Genomic DNA, 17685 nt, shown 5'->3' with positions numbered 1-17685 from the left:
ATAACAGTCAGTTATTCTAGCCGGAGAGGGGGAAAGGATTGCTTTGACATAGGGAGCTTGGTAATTTTGTGAGGGGACTAAGGAGTAGGTGTGATTGGGAGGATTATTGGTGGTGAGGAAGGAGACATCGTTTCTGAGAGAAGAGAGTTCTAATATGAGGGTCGAGAGGTGCAATTCAATATTGAGGAGTGTTTGGGTAAGAAGTGTAATAGGGAGGTGTGTTAGGAGATCAGGAGGGAGATGTGAGGTTGGGGGATGAGGACTGGAATGTGGAAGAGGAGGGAAGCCAGGAGGGGGGAAGGAGAGGGGAGTTAAGGTGAGGAGGGAGAGTCGTAGTAGAGGGGTGGGGGGTTGGGTTCCCAAAGTAAAATTGCGGGTCGGGGGAAGTACGGATGGCCTGGGAGTTGAATTTGGGAGAGTTGGTTAGATAATGGGGGGCGGTTATAGGAGAAGGAGTAGGAGATTGGAGGAGCCATTGGGGAGAAGGTGGAGGTGTAAAACGGTGAGGGTGTATGTTTTGTGTGGGTGGAGGCGTTTTGAAAGGTTACAGGGGGAAAGGGGGCTGGAGTAGATAGCAGATCAAGGGGAGGAGTAGAAAGAAGAGGGTGGGTTTGGGAGGCTGAGGGAGTTGTGGGAGAATCTATAGAGGGGGTATGTTGGCGAGGTAGTCGGGAGGTGAAATTGGGAAGTGAGGCTTTCAATAATGACTACAGAATTAAGTTCTAGCGAGTTCGGGTGTGAGAGGATATGTGAATCAGGACTTTCATTTAAGGTGAATGAGTCAGGGAATGGATGCGAGGGGGTCGAGGATTGTGGGGACATGCAGGTATCTAGCAGTTGGTAGGCAGGGAGGTTAGAGATCAGTGTAGGTATAAGGTTTTGGGATGGTGAGCTGAAGTGGTGTTAAAAAATGATGAGGTGTTTTTCAGACGCTTGAATAAGTATATTTCCTGATTTGAATATAGAGATGTCAATTTCACCAGGAATAGAAGAGGAAGGAGTGGTGGAGAGTTTCAGACCATAGGGAATTTTGCGGGAATTTGTGATTGGGAGGTTACGGAGAAAGATGCTTTTCCATTTAGAAGGGTGTTTGGTGAAGAAGATGTAGTTGGTTTTTATGGTGGTGGCTAGGCTACTGTAGTTGTCAACAAATATTGTTTCTTTGTGGAGTATAAGAAGTTTGTGTTTAAAAATGTTCTGACCGTTTTTAGAAAGGTTGGAGGGGTAAATGATGGACCACGAGTTAGAGCCGTGTCTGGAGATGGGTGATTCTAGCATCAAGGGAGTATGAATGAGGGGAGGCATGATGCGTCCGCTGCGTTAGAAAGGAGGGTGGGATGAAGAAAAGTGGGGAGGATTGGGGTGGTGCGAAGTAGGGAGGGGGAGTAGGAGTATGGAATGAAACAGGGAGGATGTCAGAGAAAGGTAGAATTTTCAATAAAGCGTGCGAAGAATCGTTCAGGATGGAAGATTGGAGTGGTTGGCAGTGAAGTGGTGGTGTGGGAGAAGGGGGAGATTCTAGGGGAAGAGGTGGTAGGCAAGGTCGCAGTTAAGAGAGAGAGGTGGGAGTGGAAAAGGGATCAACAAGGAGAGAAATTAGTCGAGAGAAGGGGCATTAGAACAGATAGAGAGAGACAGTGAGGCGGTAGGAAGCGGGAATAGACCAGGACAAATGAGGATATACAAGATTCGAATTACAACCAAAAGGATAAAATGAGTAATGTAAATTACTAGTGTAGATTAAAAAAATTACACAGATCAAAGCGGTAGGAGACCAGAATACATTAAAAAAAATTGAAAATATACAAGTTTCACAATACAAACAAAAAGGTAAAGTGAGGGATATAAATTACGAGTGAAGACTTAAAGGTTACACATTACAGTTTCCTCAAATAATATGAGGTAGACTAGATTAGCAATAGAAAATATTTAGGACTTTTTACGGAAAGGCACAAGCATCAAAGTTACTTTGGAAGAAAAGGGTGGAATAGTGAGGTCAAACTATGATAAGGAGCATATTGTTTTTAATAACTTTCAGGTAAGTATTGGTGAAGATAGTAAGTAGGATTCGTAATGGGCATTAATACATATCACACAACATCTATAAACCAAAATGGGGGCATTGTTAAGTACTAGATGGCGTGATAAAGAACACATGAACTGAAATATTGTGCTTAGCTAGTGTGTTGCCTGACTGAAAAGTGCCGCGGCAGCTCTGTCCTGGCACTCCAAGCAGCAGTTCAGGCTCCAAGTGGGCAGACCTTCAAACTAAAAAAGTGCGTGGAGAGTATTTAGTAAACTACCAGGATCTGGAGTGTCAAAGGTTAACCAGGTCATAGGTTAGGCTTGGAGTGTCACTTTCAAATGTCTCAATCCAGACTTGCATAGTGAGGGTGAGGATGCCAAAGTATCAGCATCAATTGTAAAGGGCATTCAAGAAACACATCATATCTATCGAAAGAGTTACTGGCAAGGGAATAACACCAGTGTCGCAACAAATGCAGGTCAGTATAGATTATCCATAGGCAGGGATTCCCCTCCAAGATGGCCACCATAGGAGTGGTAAGGGGCATGCCCTATCATCCAGTCCGAGGATAGGGGACAAAATGGAATCCTAACAGCACAAGAAGGCAACAACCACACAAAATGGGCACCAGGAGTGAGTACCAAAGCCCAGAGAGGGCCGCAAAAAATAATGCAACGCAAGGCATTCAAAGGAGGGCCGTATGAGGCGTCAGGAAGAGGCAGACAAACCCGCAAGCAGGAAGAAGTCAATCATGGCTCAATCATATGTAGAATCTCCAAGTAGGCTGACTCCCCAACCAAGATTCTCCCAAACAGGCAAAGAGAGAGGAAGCTGCGGGGGGATCATCATAGACTCCAGCGCCTCGGGGACCCAGAGCGTGCCTCATCTCTACTTCCGTCTGCAACCACAAGAACCTCCGCGACTCGTTAAGACAGGACTGGCAGCAAATGTTTTTTGAAGTCCCTGCGTTAAAAACCAACCAGAACGAACAACACGAGCGGCACTACCACACCCCCTAGGCCAGAACAACCTTGCCCATGCATCGGAATGCTCTCACCACCGACTCGACCTGCCACCCCAGCCCAGGCTTAAGGGATCAGCTACGCATATTCCTAAGGATAAAGAAAGAAAGAATAAAGAAAAAGAATGATAGCCTCTATCTCACAATCCTTATTTCATCGTCTCCTTAAACGTCACCAATTAAATAAACAATTTATTTTGATGAACGGCAATTAGTATATGAACTTCTTTCAGAACAAGGACTGACTATTTTGTGAAAGGTTTTTGTTATTGAGGGTGCATCTAACATTTGTAACTATTCGGTAGGGTAAGCCATTATATGGAGCATGCACAAAAAAATCTTTTTAACTAGTGTTATGTGTAGCTTTGCTTTAAGGGATTTGGTAGCTATGAAATAGTATTATGTAATCTGGGCTAGATTCAACATTGACAATCTAATGAATAGGTTGAGCGAGTAAACAATATGGTTGAAGTACTTCTCAGCTTGGGAGAGTGGCCTTGACGGGAGGGATGTGTTATGTGAATGTTGACTGTATATGGGTTCACAACCAAGTCTGGTGGAGAGGGGGTCCATTGTGCTGTAGAGTATTGAATGTTACAAAAATTGTCCTATCTTCGTTATGGTTAATGGAGAAGAGAGATACAGATTAGGAGCAGTTGATGAAAAGGGTCTAGATTAACTCTTAGATAATAAAGGGTATCAAGATCATTCTTGGTGTGGGACACTTCATGAACTATTGGACCCTGTCTTGGATATTTGTGTTTCTTTAAAAAAAAAAAAAAAAATACATTTCAGGTTATTATGAACTCTGGAACTGGAAGTAAGCAGAATAATAGAACAACGTGATAATTTATCGGTGTTCAGTTTAACAACAACAGGTGTACATACGTAAAAAACAAACTGAGGTACTACCTAAATATTTCATTATACATAATACCTCCAGTGTTCAGTTTTTACATATTATTACAGATAAATACAGACAAATTTCCTGTCTGTATTTATTTTTTTAAGCGGAAAAACACAGAAAATTGTGCTTCGTGTGTGTGACTCTCCTTGTTGTCCTTCATGAATTCCAGACCAACTGCTAAGCAGATAGACACCATGGGGATTGAAAACAGGATGGGATTCCCTTAAATACAGGCATGTTAACATGTATATGTATATGAAACAAGTTACTTACCTGTAACTTTAGTTCTCCAGTATTGGTAACTTTCATAGATTCCCATTGCTTGTATCATTCCCCGTCGTCGGACTGGGAGCCTCGGTAATAATAAATATATATATATAAGTATATACTTAGGTAAATACACCCTAATAGGTGTAAAAAATAAAAAAATTAGGCCTAGGCCTCATTATATTTTGTAGCCCATAGGTGTCCTTATGCAAAAAGACCCAAACTCACATTAGCAACCAATCAGATTAGCCTCACCCTGTGGAACCTTCCTGAGAAAGCTCAGAGCCTCAGATTTTCGTAGCCGTTGCTTTGCCACATAATCACCTAGCCCAGAAGTGAGCTTTCCCAGGGGAGGCGGGTGGGCGCATGGGAATCTATGAAAGTTACCAATACTGGAGAACTAAAGTTACAGGTAAGTAACTTGTTTCTTACTCCAGTATTGGAACTTTCATAGATTCCCATTGCTTGTATCAGAGTAGATAGCAGTTAGCATACCTCAAACATTTCGTGCATAGTTATAGAACCATTATAAACCAATGATATCATACATCATAACAACTATAAATCAGTAACCATAGCATAATAAACGAAATGTTTGAAAAAACAGGAGGAGGGAAGAAAGGAAAGCTCACCTCTTACTGGAAGAGATTTCTCAGGACTGCTTGTCCAACAGCCGAATCCCCCTGTGCAGCCGCCTCCAGGCAGTAGTGTCTCGTGAATGAGTGAGTACTGCTCCAGGTGGCCGCTCTGCAAATATCCTTTATCGATACTCCAGCAAACAGCGCTGTTGACGATGAGATCGATCTTGTGGAGTGCGCCTTCACCTGTCCTTCCAACGGCTTGCCTGCCGCCTGGTGGCAGAAACGGATCGCACTCGATATCCATCTGGAAATTCCCTGCTTTGACAAAGGAAATCCTTTTCTTGGAGCTCCGAAAGCCACAAACAACTGGGGCGTCTTCCGAAATCCAGCTGTGCGTTGCAGATAAAATTTTAAACATCTCTGAACGTCCAGAGAATGAAGTGTCCTCTCAGCCTGAGTTGAAGGCCGAGGAAAAAAGGAATTCAGAACCACCGGTTCATTAAGATGAAAGTCTGTCGGTACCTTCGGAATGAACTTGGGGTTCATTCGTAGGATCAATGTATCATTCTTGAACTGCAAGAAAGGTTCTTTGATAGTTAAAGCCTGAAGTTCTCCCACTCTCCTTGCAGATGTGAGTGCCAGAAGAAGCGCCACTTTCCATGATAGGAACTTCAGCTCAGCTCTATGTATTGGCTCAAATGGCGATCTCATCAGTTGAGCCAAGACCACATTCAAGTGCCAAACCGGAGGTGGGGGCCGAACTGGCGGAAAAACTCTAAACAGTCCTTTCAGGAATTGCTTTATTATCCTTGCTGACAGTAGAGAAGGGCCCGATCTTGTTCTTCTATACCTGGAAATAGCTGCCAAGTGGACCTTGATGGAAGCATGAGCCAGACCTGCCTGTGCCAAAGATAGAATGTAAGGCAAGAGTTGATGCGGAGCTGATGAGAATGGATGCACTCCTTCTCTCTGGCACCATAAATAGAACCTCTTCCATTTCGCTCTATATGTCTTATTAGTGCTAGGAGCTCGTGCCTGCGCCAAGATGTTCCTGCATTCTACTGAAATGTCTAAATCCTTAAACTCTCTGTGTTCAGGAGCCAAGCTGTCAACTGAAGCGAACTCGGGTTCGGGTGGAGAACCTGGCCGTTGTACATTGATAGAAGGGTCTGGTTGGGGTGCAGTTGAATGGGCCGCTTTTCCGATAGAAGAAGCAGCTCCGTGTACCAGAACTGGCGAGCCCAGGCAGGCGCTATTAGTATCATCCTGCACTTGTCCAGCTTGAGCTACTTGAGGACTCGAGGAATCAGGGGAAATGGCGGAAAGGCGTAAACAAATGCGCCGGACCAAGACATTAAAAGGGCATTCCCCAATGACCCTCGATGGTGTTCCATGCTCGCATAACACCGGCATTTCTTGTTCCTCGGTGTTGCAAACAGGTCGATTGCTGGGGTTCCCCAACGGGAGAAGATGTCCTTGACCACTGTGTTGTCCAGTTCCCACTCGTGTGAGACTGCCCTCAAGCGGATTAGCGTATCCGCCTTCGTGTTGCATACTCCTGGAAGGTGTTCCACCACGAGCGTGATGTTCTGTGAGATCACCCACTCCCACAGCAGCTGGGCTTCCTGAGAAAGCAGTTGCGATCTTGTGCCGCCCTGCTTGTTGACGTAATGCATTGCGGTGGTGTTGTCTGTACGCACCAGGATGGCCGAATTTGAAATCCTTGGAAGGAACGCCAACATTGCCAACCGAATAGCCCTTAGCTCCAGAACGTTGATATGCAAGCGACGTTCTACTGGTGCCCAGTGGCCACTGACCTGGAGATCTTGCATGACCGCTCCCCAACCCTGAAGGGAGGCGTCTGTGGTAATGACGCGAGGAGCCGGTGCCGCTCAAACTGAGACCCACTGCGAGGTGAGATTTCTTCATCCACCATGAAACCGTCAGTTTCATCTGCTGGGTGACCGTTACTTTGTCGTCGAACGACCCTTCCACTTGTCTCCACTGAAGGTCCAGTTCCTCCTGCAAGGGGCGCATTCGCAGCCTGCAGTGCGGAATCAATTGAATACAGGATGAAATCGACCCTAGAAGAGATTTGTACATCCTGACTGTCATCCAAGTTTTCCTCTGCAGCCGAGCGGCTGAAGACATGAGTTTCATCTGTCTCTCTTCCGATGGGAAGGCTTTGCACACCTGAGTATCGAGTATCGCTCCCAAGAACTTCACCGTACCTGCCGGTTGAAGAACCGATTTCTCTCTGTTGAGTTGCAAACCCAGATGAATGAAGAGGCTCAAGCATGTGTTCACTGCTTCTGTTGCCTCTTGGAAGCTTGGTGCCTTCAGCAGCCAGTCGTCTAAGTACGGGAATACTTCCAGCGACTGTCTTCTCAGAAAAGCTGCTACCGGGGCCAACACCTTTGTGAATATCCGAGGAGCGGATTTTAATCCAAATGGGAGCACCATGAACTGGAAGTGACTCTTGCCCACTGTGAAGCGAAGAAAACGTCTGTGAGCCGGATGGATCGGGATATGAAAATAGGCATCTTCCAGGTCTAGTGTAGCCATGAAGTCGCCTGGATTCAAGAGGCGCAATATGTCCTGGAGTGAAATCATCCGAAACGACAGCTTTACGAGATAGGTATTGAGCTCCCTTAAGTTCAGGATCGGACGCCACTTTAGTTTCGTTTTGCGGATCAGAAAAAATCTTGAATAGAAACCTTCTCCTCTTTGTGATAGGGAACACGTTGGATCGCCCCCTTCTGAAGCATTTGTTGAACTTCCAATTGCAGAAGGTTTAGATGTTTTGAAGTAGTGGCGTGGGGAGCTCTTGTAGGTGGAAACTCCTGGAATTCTAGCGTATGCCCATGTCGGATGATGTTCAATACCCACTGATCCGATGTTATTTCTTCCCAGCTGCTCAGATGTTGAGATATCCTGCCGCCCACTGGAGATCCCAGACGCGGAGGAACAGTTGGCAGAGTCAGGAGGCCGCTATTGACGCTTGCCAGCGTCTTTGCCCTGACGCCCTTGACGTCCACGAGCGTTCTGACGAGAGAACGCTTGAGACTGTGACTGTCGCTGATAATATTGATTGCCGTACTGCGGTCTGTACGACTGCGACGAGTATCGCTGTTGCTGATAACCACCTCTTGGCGAAGTGAAGCCTCTTCCTCTCGCTCCACGGAATGGTGTCTTTCTATATTGTAGGTTCCCCAGAGCCCTTGCTGTCTCTGTGTCCTTCTTTATTCCCTGTAGGGTGTCATCGACATGTTTCCCAAATAACATGTCCCCATCAAAGGGCAAGTCCAGAATCTTATTTTGGACCTCTGGTCGAAAGTAAGTTGCTCGTAGCCACCCCTGCCGTCGAAGAACAGCCGCGCTGCCCAGAGCACGGAAAGAAATGGTGGCGATGTCCATCGCGCAATCAATCATTTCCGAAGAAGACAGTTGTCCTTCTTCCAGAAGTTTCTGTGCTTCGGCTCTAGGGTCATCCGCCAGCAGTTCCACATAGTGTGCCACATCTGGCGGTCGTATCTTGCTAGAATCGCCAAGGCATTGGCCGCCCTGACCAGCAAGCTAGCCATAGACGAAAATCGCTTTCCAGCGTTGTCTAACCTTCTACCCTCCTTGTCCGGTGGAGTTGTGAGGGTGGCCGAAGGATTCCGTGATTTCTTCGGCGCCGCCTGCGATATGACCGAGTCTGGTCTAGGTTGTCCAATCAAGCAGGCGGGACTGTCATCCGGAGCTTTATACTTTTTCTCCAAGCGTGGAAGTGTTGGAATGACTGTCGCTGGAGACTGCATCACCTTCTTTCCTTCATCCCAAATGTGCTCTACAATGGGAATCGAACGCACTGTCTTACGGTATGCCTCTTTAAAATCATACAAAAAACAATCCGTAGATGTTGCCGGCATGGTTAGCTTAAAGCGTGCCGTGGCTCTTTCCATCAAGCTGAAGAAACCTCCCACATCCGCCGGAGGTGAATCTACCGGGTCCGGCACCGGAGAAGCCGGATCCTGTGCTATATACTGGTTCCATTCGTTATCAGGATTCTGATCCTGGTTGTGTTCATCCTCATCCGAGGTATCATCTTGGACTTGTGTCTGCCGAGGATATTCCCTCTCTTCTTCCCCCTGTGAAGGAGCTACAGACTGAACTGCCATCACCTGTGGCTGAACCTGCGCCTGACCTTCCACTGGTCGCGACCAATGTTCCCTCTAATTTTTTTCCTCTGTGTGCGGCAGTGTAGGGTCTCTGTGCGCTGAAGTTATGGCTATGTGCGCCAGGAACCAGACTGCGCGTGCATGCAGCGCCAAATATTACTCCAAAGTTTTGCTTGGAAAAGTGAAAAGACTGTGCATTTCCAGACATACAGCGCCATGTTTGGGTCTTAATGCAGGTTTGCAATTTGGTTACGCTTGCCATGACATGAATTAGTTACACAGACAAGTACAGTTCAGGTTTAGAAAAGCACAACACTCCACCGGTGGGACCATCATAAGATTTTACTAAAGATTCCTAACTGGAGCAATGTTCATTGGGTGGGGAAATGTTGGGAGCCTATACAAGAACGCATATACAAAATAAGTTCCGTGCTTATTTACAATTTGATGGGCAAGCTACTGAGTAATGTCGGGCTATCCCATCAAAGATAGTGTATAAAATGAGATTAACTTGAATACTTTCACAAAGGCCCACAATCAGACCCGCAGCCACACTCTACTAAGAAAAGAAATGCATCAAGTCCAAAAGCATAAACTGTTTTAAACATCGTGCTTTTGGACTTGATGCAGGTGGCATCTGGCATGCTGCTTGTTATATTATATAGCTGGATGCAGAGAGAGAAAGAAGCAGCAAAATACAACCGATGACAAAGCCAATAGTCCTGGCTTGTTGTTGGTGTAATGTTACTTGTATTATACTTTTGGATGCAGTGACAGAAGCAGCAAAGTACCATTCAGGCAGCACACTATGCTAAGCACAGATTTTCAGTTTGTGTTTTTAAGCCATGCCCTTAATTACATCGGGTCACACCCCTTTAAGAGACCCCCTAGTTTTTCCATTCCATTTTAAGCCCTGTCTATAAGCTTTGTGGACAGTTACTGTAAATATAAAAGAGCATATCTAGAAGTTCTAACATTATGGGATTGAGCTAAATGTAATAAAAGTTTCCTATGTTCTTTGTACTGCATCTTCTATGAGGAATACACCTTGCGATCCTGCAAAGGCGCTTCATCTTTTATCTTATCAGTCTATCAAAAATACCGTGAATGGCCCTATTAGGCCTACAATGAAATAAGTCACAATTCTAGTGAAAGTTACTTTGAGAATCCTGTATTGTTTTTCAACATATCCTCTCTGAGAGCTTCCTCTCATCTACCCCATCCTCCTCCCACCTGTGCCTTGGATTAGTAATCAGCAGTATTTGTCCAACAGGCCCCTTCTGGTCCTTTGCTATGGATCCCTTTGCTAAGTTAGAATCTGCACAGCAGAAGGAGGTTGTTTGGTATTGGCTTCTGGCCCTGACACAGATCAATAACTGTGAATAACAGATGTTCAGTGACATGATATTAGGAGTTTGCGTGAGAAGGTTTTTGGAGCTAAATGGTGCGTAAACATGTTTATTGAGGTCTTTCTGGGTCGCTGTGAGGCCCATCACAGTGCTGGAAAGAATGTATACTAAGTAGGCGGCTATATAATGTCTTTTTATCAGACTATCTTACCCAAAGTCCTGTTTGCTTGCACCACATCTGTGGATGCCCTTGGTACAATATGGAAGTGAGCAGATTTAGACCCTCATTACCAGTGGCCTAGTTTTATGTGCGATATTTATAGCACACAATAAAAACGAACATTGATGTTTACACAATTGATTGTGTTATAATTATGATATGTGGTAACTGGAGCTAAAGGACCATTAGTAATGAGGAACAGTGTGCTTTACAAATTCTCAAGTACTCCTTTGCATGCACTGTAAAGCGCCACGTTTTAAAAGTCCTCTTTTGCAACCCCACTTTCTTGCCTTGATTCATAACAATCTTCCTTTTTTCTTTTAAAAGCGGAAAAAGCATGCTGAATAGCTTTTATAGGAAGCACACCAAAAAATAAGTCAATGGCATAATTATGAGGAGCAAAATACAGTCAAAACAAAGTTTTTGGTTCCCCGAAGAAACCTTTCATGCAAACCCAAAAACTGCAAGCACAAGCCAGTTGCTTGCAATTAATTCTAACCTGATATTCACATTGATTGGAAGCAGCTGTAAGATGCACGTAAAGCTGGATAGAACTTGCAAAAAAGATAAAGCACGATTTGTGCAAAAGTGCTAATTGCAAGCCTTCACGCACAATATTTTAAAACTTTGTTCATGTTATGTAAACATCTAAGTGGCAGATGCACATAGCTGCAAGGTTTCAGATTACTATGTGTGACATTTTCCTAATTTCAGAGAAATTATGAGTGACATTTCAACGACTATGCGTGACAATGTCTCAGGAGCAAAATTAAGCAATGAAGACCAGGGGAACATTAATATCAGAAACTACACCTATTGGAGCAACAAGAAACTCTATGAAGAGTTTAGTACTGCTGCAAAGCACCGGAGAACGGAAGAAAAGGCACTGACCATAGACAGACCGTGTGACTGCAGTTCTCAGTATAAGACAGCAGGCAGGCACTGACCATAGACAGACCGTGTGACTGCAGTTCTCAGTATAAGACAGCAGGCAGGCACTGACCATAGACAGACTGAGTGACTGCAGTGCTCAGTAGAAGAGGGCAGGCAGGCACTGACCATAGACAGACTGAGTGACTGCAGTGCTCAGTAGAAGAAGGCAGGCAGGCACTGACCACAGACAGACTGAGTGACTGCAGTGCTCAGTAGAGGAGGGCAGGCAGGCAGGCACTGACCACAGACAGACTGAGTGACTGCAGTGCTCAGTAGAAGATGGCAGGCAGGCACTGACCACAGACAGACTGAGTTGACTGCAGTGCTCAGAAGAAGAGGGCAGGCAGGCACTGACCACAGACAGACTGAGTGACTGCAGTGCTCAGTATAAGACAGCAGGCAGGCACTGCAGCTGCTCAGAAGACCAGCTCATTGATAGGACCATTCATGACCTGTGCGCTTGCCTAAAAAGCTAATTTCATTGCATAGCAAGTGCAACTAGGAGATTTTGCTGTCACTCAGTCTCAGGCATAATCAGTTGCTATTGCAGTAAGGTCAAAAAGAATGCTGGAAAGCGCCAGCGCAAAACACAAAGTTGTTCCGCCCTAAACATGTGGTAGTGCAGTATAAATAAATACAAACTGCACATAGCTGTCAAGATTTGAGATTGGCATTTACAAGTTTGAGTGTTCTTATGTGTCATTCCATTCTCTTTGAGTGACACTTTAGTGAGACAGTCAAACAATTATGCATTCCATGAATTATCCAATTTCTTGACTTAAAGCTGTCACAATTCTCCACACGTGATTATGCAATGTTACTAACCTAATTCCTTTATTCTAACTTGCTTATTGTGAGTTAAAGCTGCAATAAAAGATAGGACCATAAGGAGTTGCTTGCCAATGTAACTGACAGAAATTGCATCTGCCCCATCATGTGTGCTGTGAGGATTGGCTTTTTAGCCAACATGACATTGCATTCTGGGAGTTATAGTCTCACTTTAAACGCTGGCTGGTAAAGTTTATGGTGTATGAGCAATGGTTAGGAAGTCAGGATAAACTACAGTAGCACATGTCAGCCTTTGAATAATTACCAGCTGTGATGTGCTGAGTTGCATGGTCATGTTTCTATAACTTTCAATAATTAACATTAGTTTCTGGTTAGATTTGACATGTAATTAAGTTTAAGGTGATAGCAAAGAGTTGGGGAGGGGGGTCATTGAGGAAAACATAGATGATGGACCCTGGAGAACTGTGACTTACAATAAGGCTCTGGGATGATGATTGACCAGTTACAACATGGTAGAAGCTGAAGTCAAATTTTTAACATGGGTAATGGTAAGAAACTGATGTAAATCAGCGGCAGACACATTGTGAGTGGTGCTGTCCCCACCGCCTTAACCCTCCCACCCCGCTTCCTGGGGTAGGTCAGTAGTTGTCAGTTGTAGTACAGTTAGAGCTGGTAACTCACATCATTCTACCAGTCTCCAGAATGTATTATCTCTCTCTATCTCTCTAGTTGCATCCTCCCTCTTTTCATCCGTCATCTTTTTCTCTCTCTTTCTCTATCCTCATCTTCAAATCTCTTCTTCCCCATCACTGTCTTTACAGCCTCTTTCCTTCTACTTAGCAGTCTGTTGCCCTCCTCATCCGCTCTTTTTAGCTCTTTCTGTCCTCCCTTGTATCACAGTCTCTGAGTCCTACCCACTGGTTTAGAGCAGTAGGCTCCTAGATTTAGGCCTTTGTTCCTTTTTTATCAGTGTCTTTAGCCTCCCTCTTCTTCCCTCTCTCGCCTCTCTTTGTATACTTCTATCTCGTTCCCTGCAGTCTTTCCACCCTCTTCCATTTGCCCTTCTCTTTCTCCCTCTCCCTATCTCTAATGCTTTCTCCCCCTCATCTCCTCCCTTGGTATGCCGTCCTGTAAATTTATATTTCCTTCTGTAATGTCTTGTCTCATTTCTGTCCTCTAATTTCTTTCCAACTCCGTCACCTCTTTCTCATTTCTTATACTATTTTTTTTATGTTATCTTTGTCTGACCCGTACCCTCAACTCGTCCTGTGACTGCATGTTTGGGATCCCGAGGCTAGATGTGCAGGAAATCAGCCGCGCAGTGAGGTGAAGCAGGAGAGAATGATGGTTTCCCTTAGGTCACTTCTCAGCGCTAGCAGCCTGTCGCACACTGTCCATAGCTTCATGGTCGCAGAGGTAGTCTGGCTCCATTCAATGAGCCACAGAGACAAAAGTGGACAGAACAGGCACGGGCAAGCCATACACCTGGAGCTCATGCTGGCCGCTCGCAGCTTTCCACCTGCCTTAGGGTGGAGGGTTCAGCGTCACCCTAAAGTTATGCAGGCCTCCCTCCACGCAGTCAGGAAGGAGCCACTAGGTCACTTTGACAAAGTTGAAAGTGACCCAGTTTACACCCGCACATGCATTCTATCTCAGAAATCATCCTACTTTGGTCGGAATGTCTGTCCGGTTCCCTCCATGCACCTGCACTTCTCCGATAGTTAGAATCTTTATTTCTCACGAGGGCCACAGACCCCACACTAGGCCGACTGCCCTGTAATATGGATCACGTCACTAGCCATTATCTAACCCCGAATATTCAGCCTTGTGGTGCACAGCAGCTCAGGCTCATGAATATTGTAGGCTTAAATGTCATTTTATTGGCTGCAGGGATCCTCAGCTCTGTCTGTCTCTGCAAGTGGAGGGCTCGGTTTTCCAGCTACGAGAAATGAACTACCCGGTGGCCAGGCAGAGATGAGACATCCATGTAATAATCCTTGATAACTTTGAAGCTTTTTGAGACCACTGGAGAATGCGCGCCTGAAGACAAATGCCACCTGCATCCAGTCCAAAAGCACACGTGAATAACACACGCTGTGCTTTTGGACTGGATGCATTTCTTTTCTCAACTGCGGGCTGACTGTGGGAATTTGTGAAAGTATTTATGTTAATCGCAGCGCATGACTGCTGCGATTAACTGGAATACTTTCACAAATGCCCCACAATCGGCCCACCGCCGCGCTCCATTAAGAAAAGACATACATCAAATGTAAAAGCATGACATGTAAAATACACGCCCTGTTTTTACACTCGCTGCGTTTCTTTTCTTAATGGAGCGCAGCGGTGGGCCGATTGTGGGGCATTTGTGAAAGTATTCCTGTTAATCGCAGCAGTCAGGCGCTGTGATTAACAAATACTTTCACGAAGGCCCATAAACAGCCCGCTGCCGTGCTCCATTAGAAAACAAAAGCAGCGAGTGCAGGGGTGCTTGCTGCTGAACGCCTGCAGAGGCTGCCAATCTGCTTTCCAAAATACACTCTCACGCTGTGACATCACGTTTTTGTGCTCTCCTATTGCACCGAGTTAACACCATTTCCCCAAACAGAAAACTATTGTTATTGGCGCCGCTCGCGTTTAAATGCGGCGGCGCAAACGTTCTAGCGGGCTGTCCTGAGTGCGCGCTTCACACAGGTCAATGTGCGCTGGTGGTCACAGACGTGCGCGCGAGCGCATGCGCGCAGCCTGCTGGGAACACTGGTCGCGACCCTTGCCTGCTTCTATACTCCTCCAGCATTGCTCTCAAGTCTGTCAAAAGACTCATAGGCATTGTAACCGTGCCCTGTTGTGCCTGAGTTTCCTGGTATGCGACCTGTTTTTGTTGTCGCGGCTCCTGCCCATAATAGTACTCATCATCTTGGTCAGAATCGTGGTATTTCAGATGCAACTGAGATGGACTATATGCATCCCCATACATCTCATTCTCCGAGTACTCATCCTCGTCCAACAATAGGGCTGGGGGTAATGATGACACCTTTCTAGGTGAAGTCATATCCGGAGTTATTCTCCTCTTCCTGGCGCCCTCTCTATCACCTGCCGTCGACGGCATCTCCATAGCCTGAACCGTCGTCGACGGGACTGTCGACGAGATAAACTTCACCGTCGACGGGATCGCCATCGTCGACGGGCTCGTCATCGTCGACGGGTTTGTCATCGTCGACGGAACTGCCATCGTCGACGGGCTCGCCCTCGTCGACGAGATCGTTGTCGTCGACGAGATTGCCACCGTCGACGGGATAGTCATCGTCGACGGAATTGTCTTCGTCGACGAGGTGGTAACCGTCGACGTAGTCATCGTCGTCGACGCTGTCGTCGACCCAGTCTTCGTCGACGGCATCGTCGTCGAGGTCCTCGTCGACGCCGTCGCCGTCGTCGTCGGCATCCTCGTCGTCGATGGATGGCTCGTCGACGTATGAGGAGACAAAGTCACCACAGAGGCTTTAGAGCCTTTTTTGACCACTGTTGAAGCCTCTACAGTTGGTTTTTTGAAGGACTTAGAAACTTTCTCCTGATGTGAAGGCCCAGCCGAGCCGTCATCCAGTTTTGCCTTCTGCACCTGAGGTGCTTGCCTTTCCCTCTCCTTTACACTCTCGTGAGGAGATTCGCTAGGCCCGGGCTTGCCAGACCTATCAGAGGTCCCACGCATAGCCTTTGAGGGGGTTCAGATGAAACTTCCACAGATGGTACACCCCTCTTCAAAGATGTCATGGAAGATGATGATCTGGCATCTTCATCGTCACTAGAAACCACTTCCTCCTTCTTTTCCAACTTTCTGAGCCAAAGAAGTAACCTTCCTTCACGATCACGAAGGGTCTTAACAGACATCATTCTGCATATCTTACAACCCTCTGGCTTGTGGTCAGGGTATAAACAGTATATACAGTCCTTGTGTTTATCCTCAGTATAAAGTCGTTTTTTGCCACAAGTGGCACAAGGCCTGAAAAGGCTCTTCTTTTCCTTATCAGCCATAGTAAAAATTCAAAGAAATCCTGTCAAAAAAACAGCTTAAATAGTACCTCAAAGTAGAAGTTAGAGCAGAGCTCTAAGGAGACTAAGGAGACTCCCTGTCACCAACGATGCGGTAGAAAATCTGAGGCTCGGAGCTTTCTCAGGAAGGTTCCACAGGGTGAGGCTAATCTGATTGGTTGCTAATGTGAGTTTGGGTCTTTTTGCATAAGGACACCTATGGGCTACAAAATATAATGAGGCCTAGGCCTAATTTTTCATTTTTTACACCTGTTAGGGTGTATTTACCTAAGTATATACTTATATATATATATATATATATATATACTTATATATATATATATATATATTTATTATTACCGAGGCTCCCAGTCCGACGACGGGGAATGATACAAGCAATGGGAATCTATGAAAGTTCCAATAGTGGAGTAAAATGCTAATATGCTCGTGTCAGAGTAGTATTTTTTTTAATTATTTGCCTGCTTAATTTGCTAAAACGGGACAGGCATCAAAGTAGGAGTGCATGTTTATCAGTTAAATACATATGGAAATATACCATTTTACAACTTAATTTATCCTCAAACATAAAATAAATATGGATAAATACGAATAAAAAAGCAAAAAATTTAATATGGATAAAACACGGATGAAAATGTAAAAAACATTCATACCATAAAACCAGAAGCCCTAATTAAACAATATGTCAACCCACCTCCTCAAGTCTGGTTCTCTCAAAAATGGAATTATGTGAAGACTATACAGAAAATAGCCCAAGTGATTCCTCATTACCCAATGGAATGGTAAATGTCTCAAATGTGCAGAGGTCAGCACCCATCCTGCACTTTGAGTAACGGTCACTGCATTCTGTATAATTCTGCATTCTAAAGCCAGCGATCCATGATCTTTGTACAGTTTATGTAAAGATATTTGTACTTCATGAAAGACTATACTCATGAAAACCAATAACTGGAACTATGCACTCTGCTCTTGTACACACCTGCTCAGGCAGCTGTAACCAGCATGCGTTGCGCCATAATCCTACTCTGTAAAGCAATCTGTTTTATATTAAAAAAAACAATAAAATAAATAGCATTATGTAATACATGACAGTGCAGCTGAGGTCAATGATTGCTAATGGTACTAACAGGCAGCTAAAATCTAATCTCAGAGATATTTTCAAAAGCCTACACTGTAAAATACCTCTAAGCACTTACCTGCGAGACAGAAATGCCTCCCCTTTTTGCTAGGTCTTCTTTGGCTTCTTCGCTTGGGTAAGGATTACTCAAATGAGAATAGAAATACTCATTAAGAACTTCTGTGGCTTGTTTGCTGAAATTACGTCGTTTGCGCCTGGAAATAAAGGTATGTTTATTAATTTTAAAAGAATGAAGAGAAATGACCACCTA

The 17685-nt window shown here is 45.2% G+C and overlaps 1 protein-coding gene across 1 annotated transcript in view; it reads right to left on the bottom strand.

Moving 5' to 3' along the window:
- Positions 1-17685, bottom strand: part of LOC144823872 (pre-B-cell leukemia transcription factor 1-like) — a 327009-nt gene that overhangs the window by 118044 nt on the left and 191280 nt on the right. The window contains exon 5 of the mRNA XM_078682758.1: positions 17494-17629. Coding sequence (XP_078538884.1) covers positions 17494-17629 — 136 coding nt within the window. The remainder of the gene's footprint in view (positions 1-17493; positions 17630-17685) is intronic.

This window comes from Lissotriton helveticus, chromosome 1_1 (genome assembly GCF_964261635.1).
Source record: "Lissotriton helveticus chromosome 1_1, aLisHel1.1, whole genome shotgun sequence".
Lineage (NCBI taxonomy): Eukaryota > Metazoa > Chordata > Amphibia > Caudata > Salamandridae > Lissotriton > Lissotriton helveticus.
Note: the sequence above shows the minus strand (reverse complement) of the source record. Positions and strands in the feature narration are given on the sequence as shown.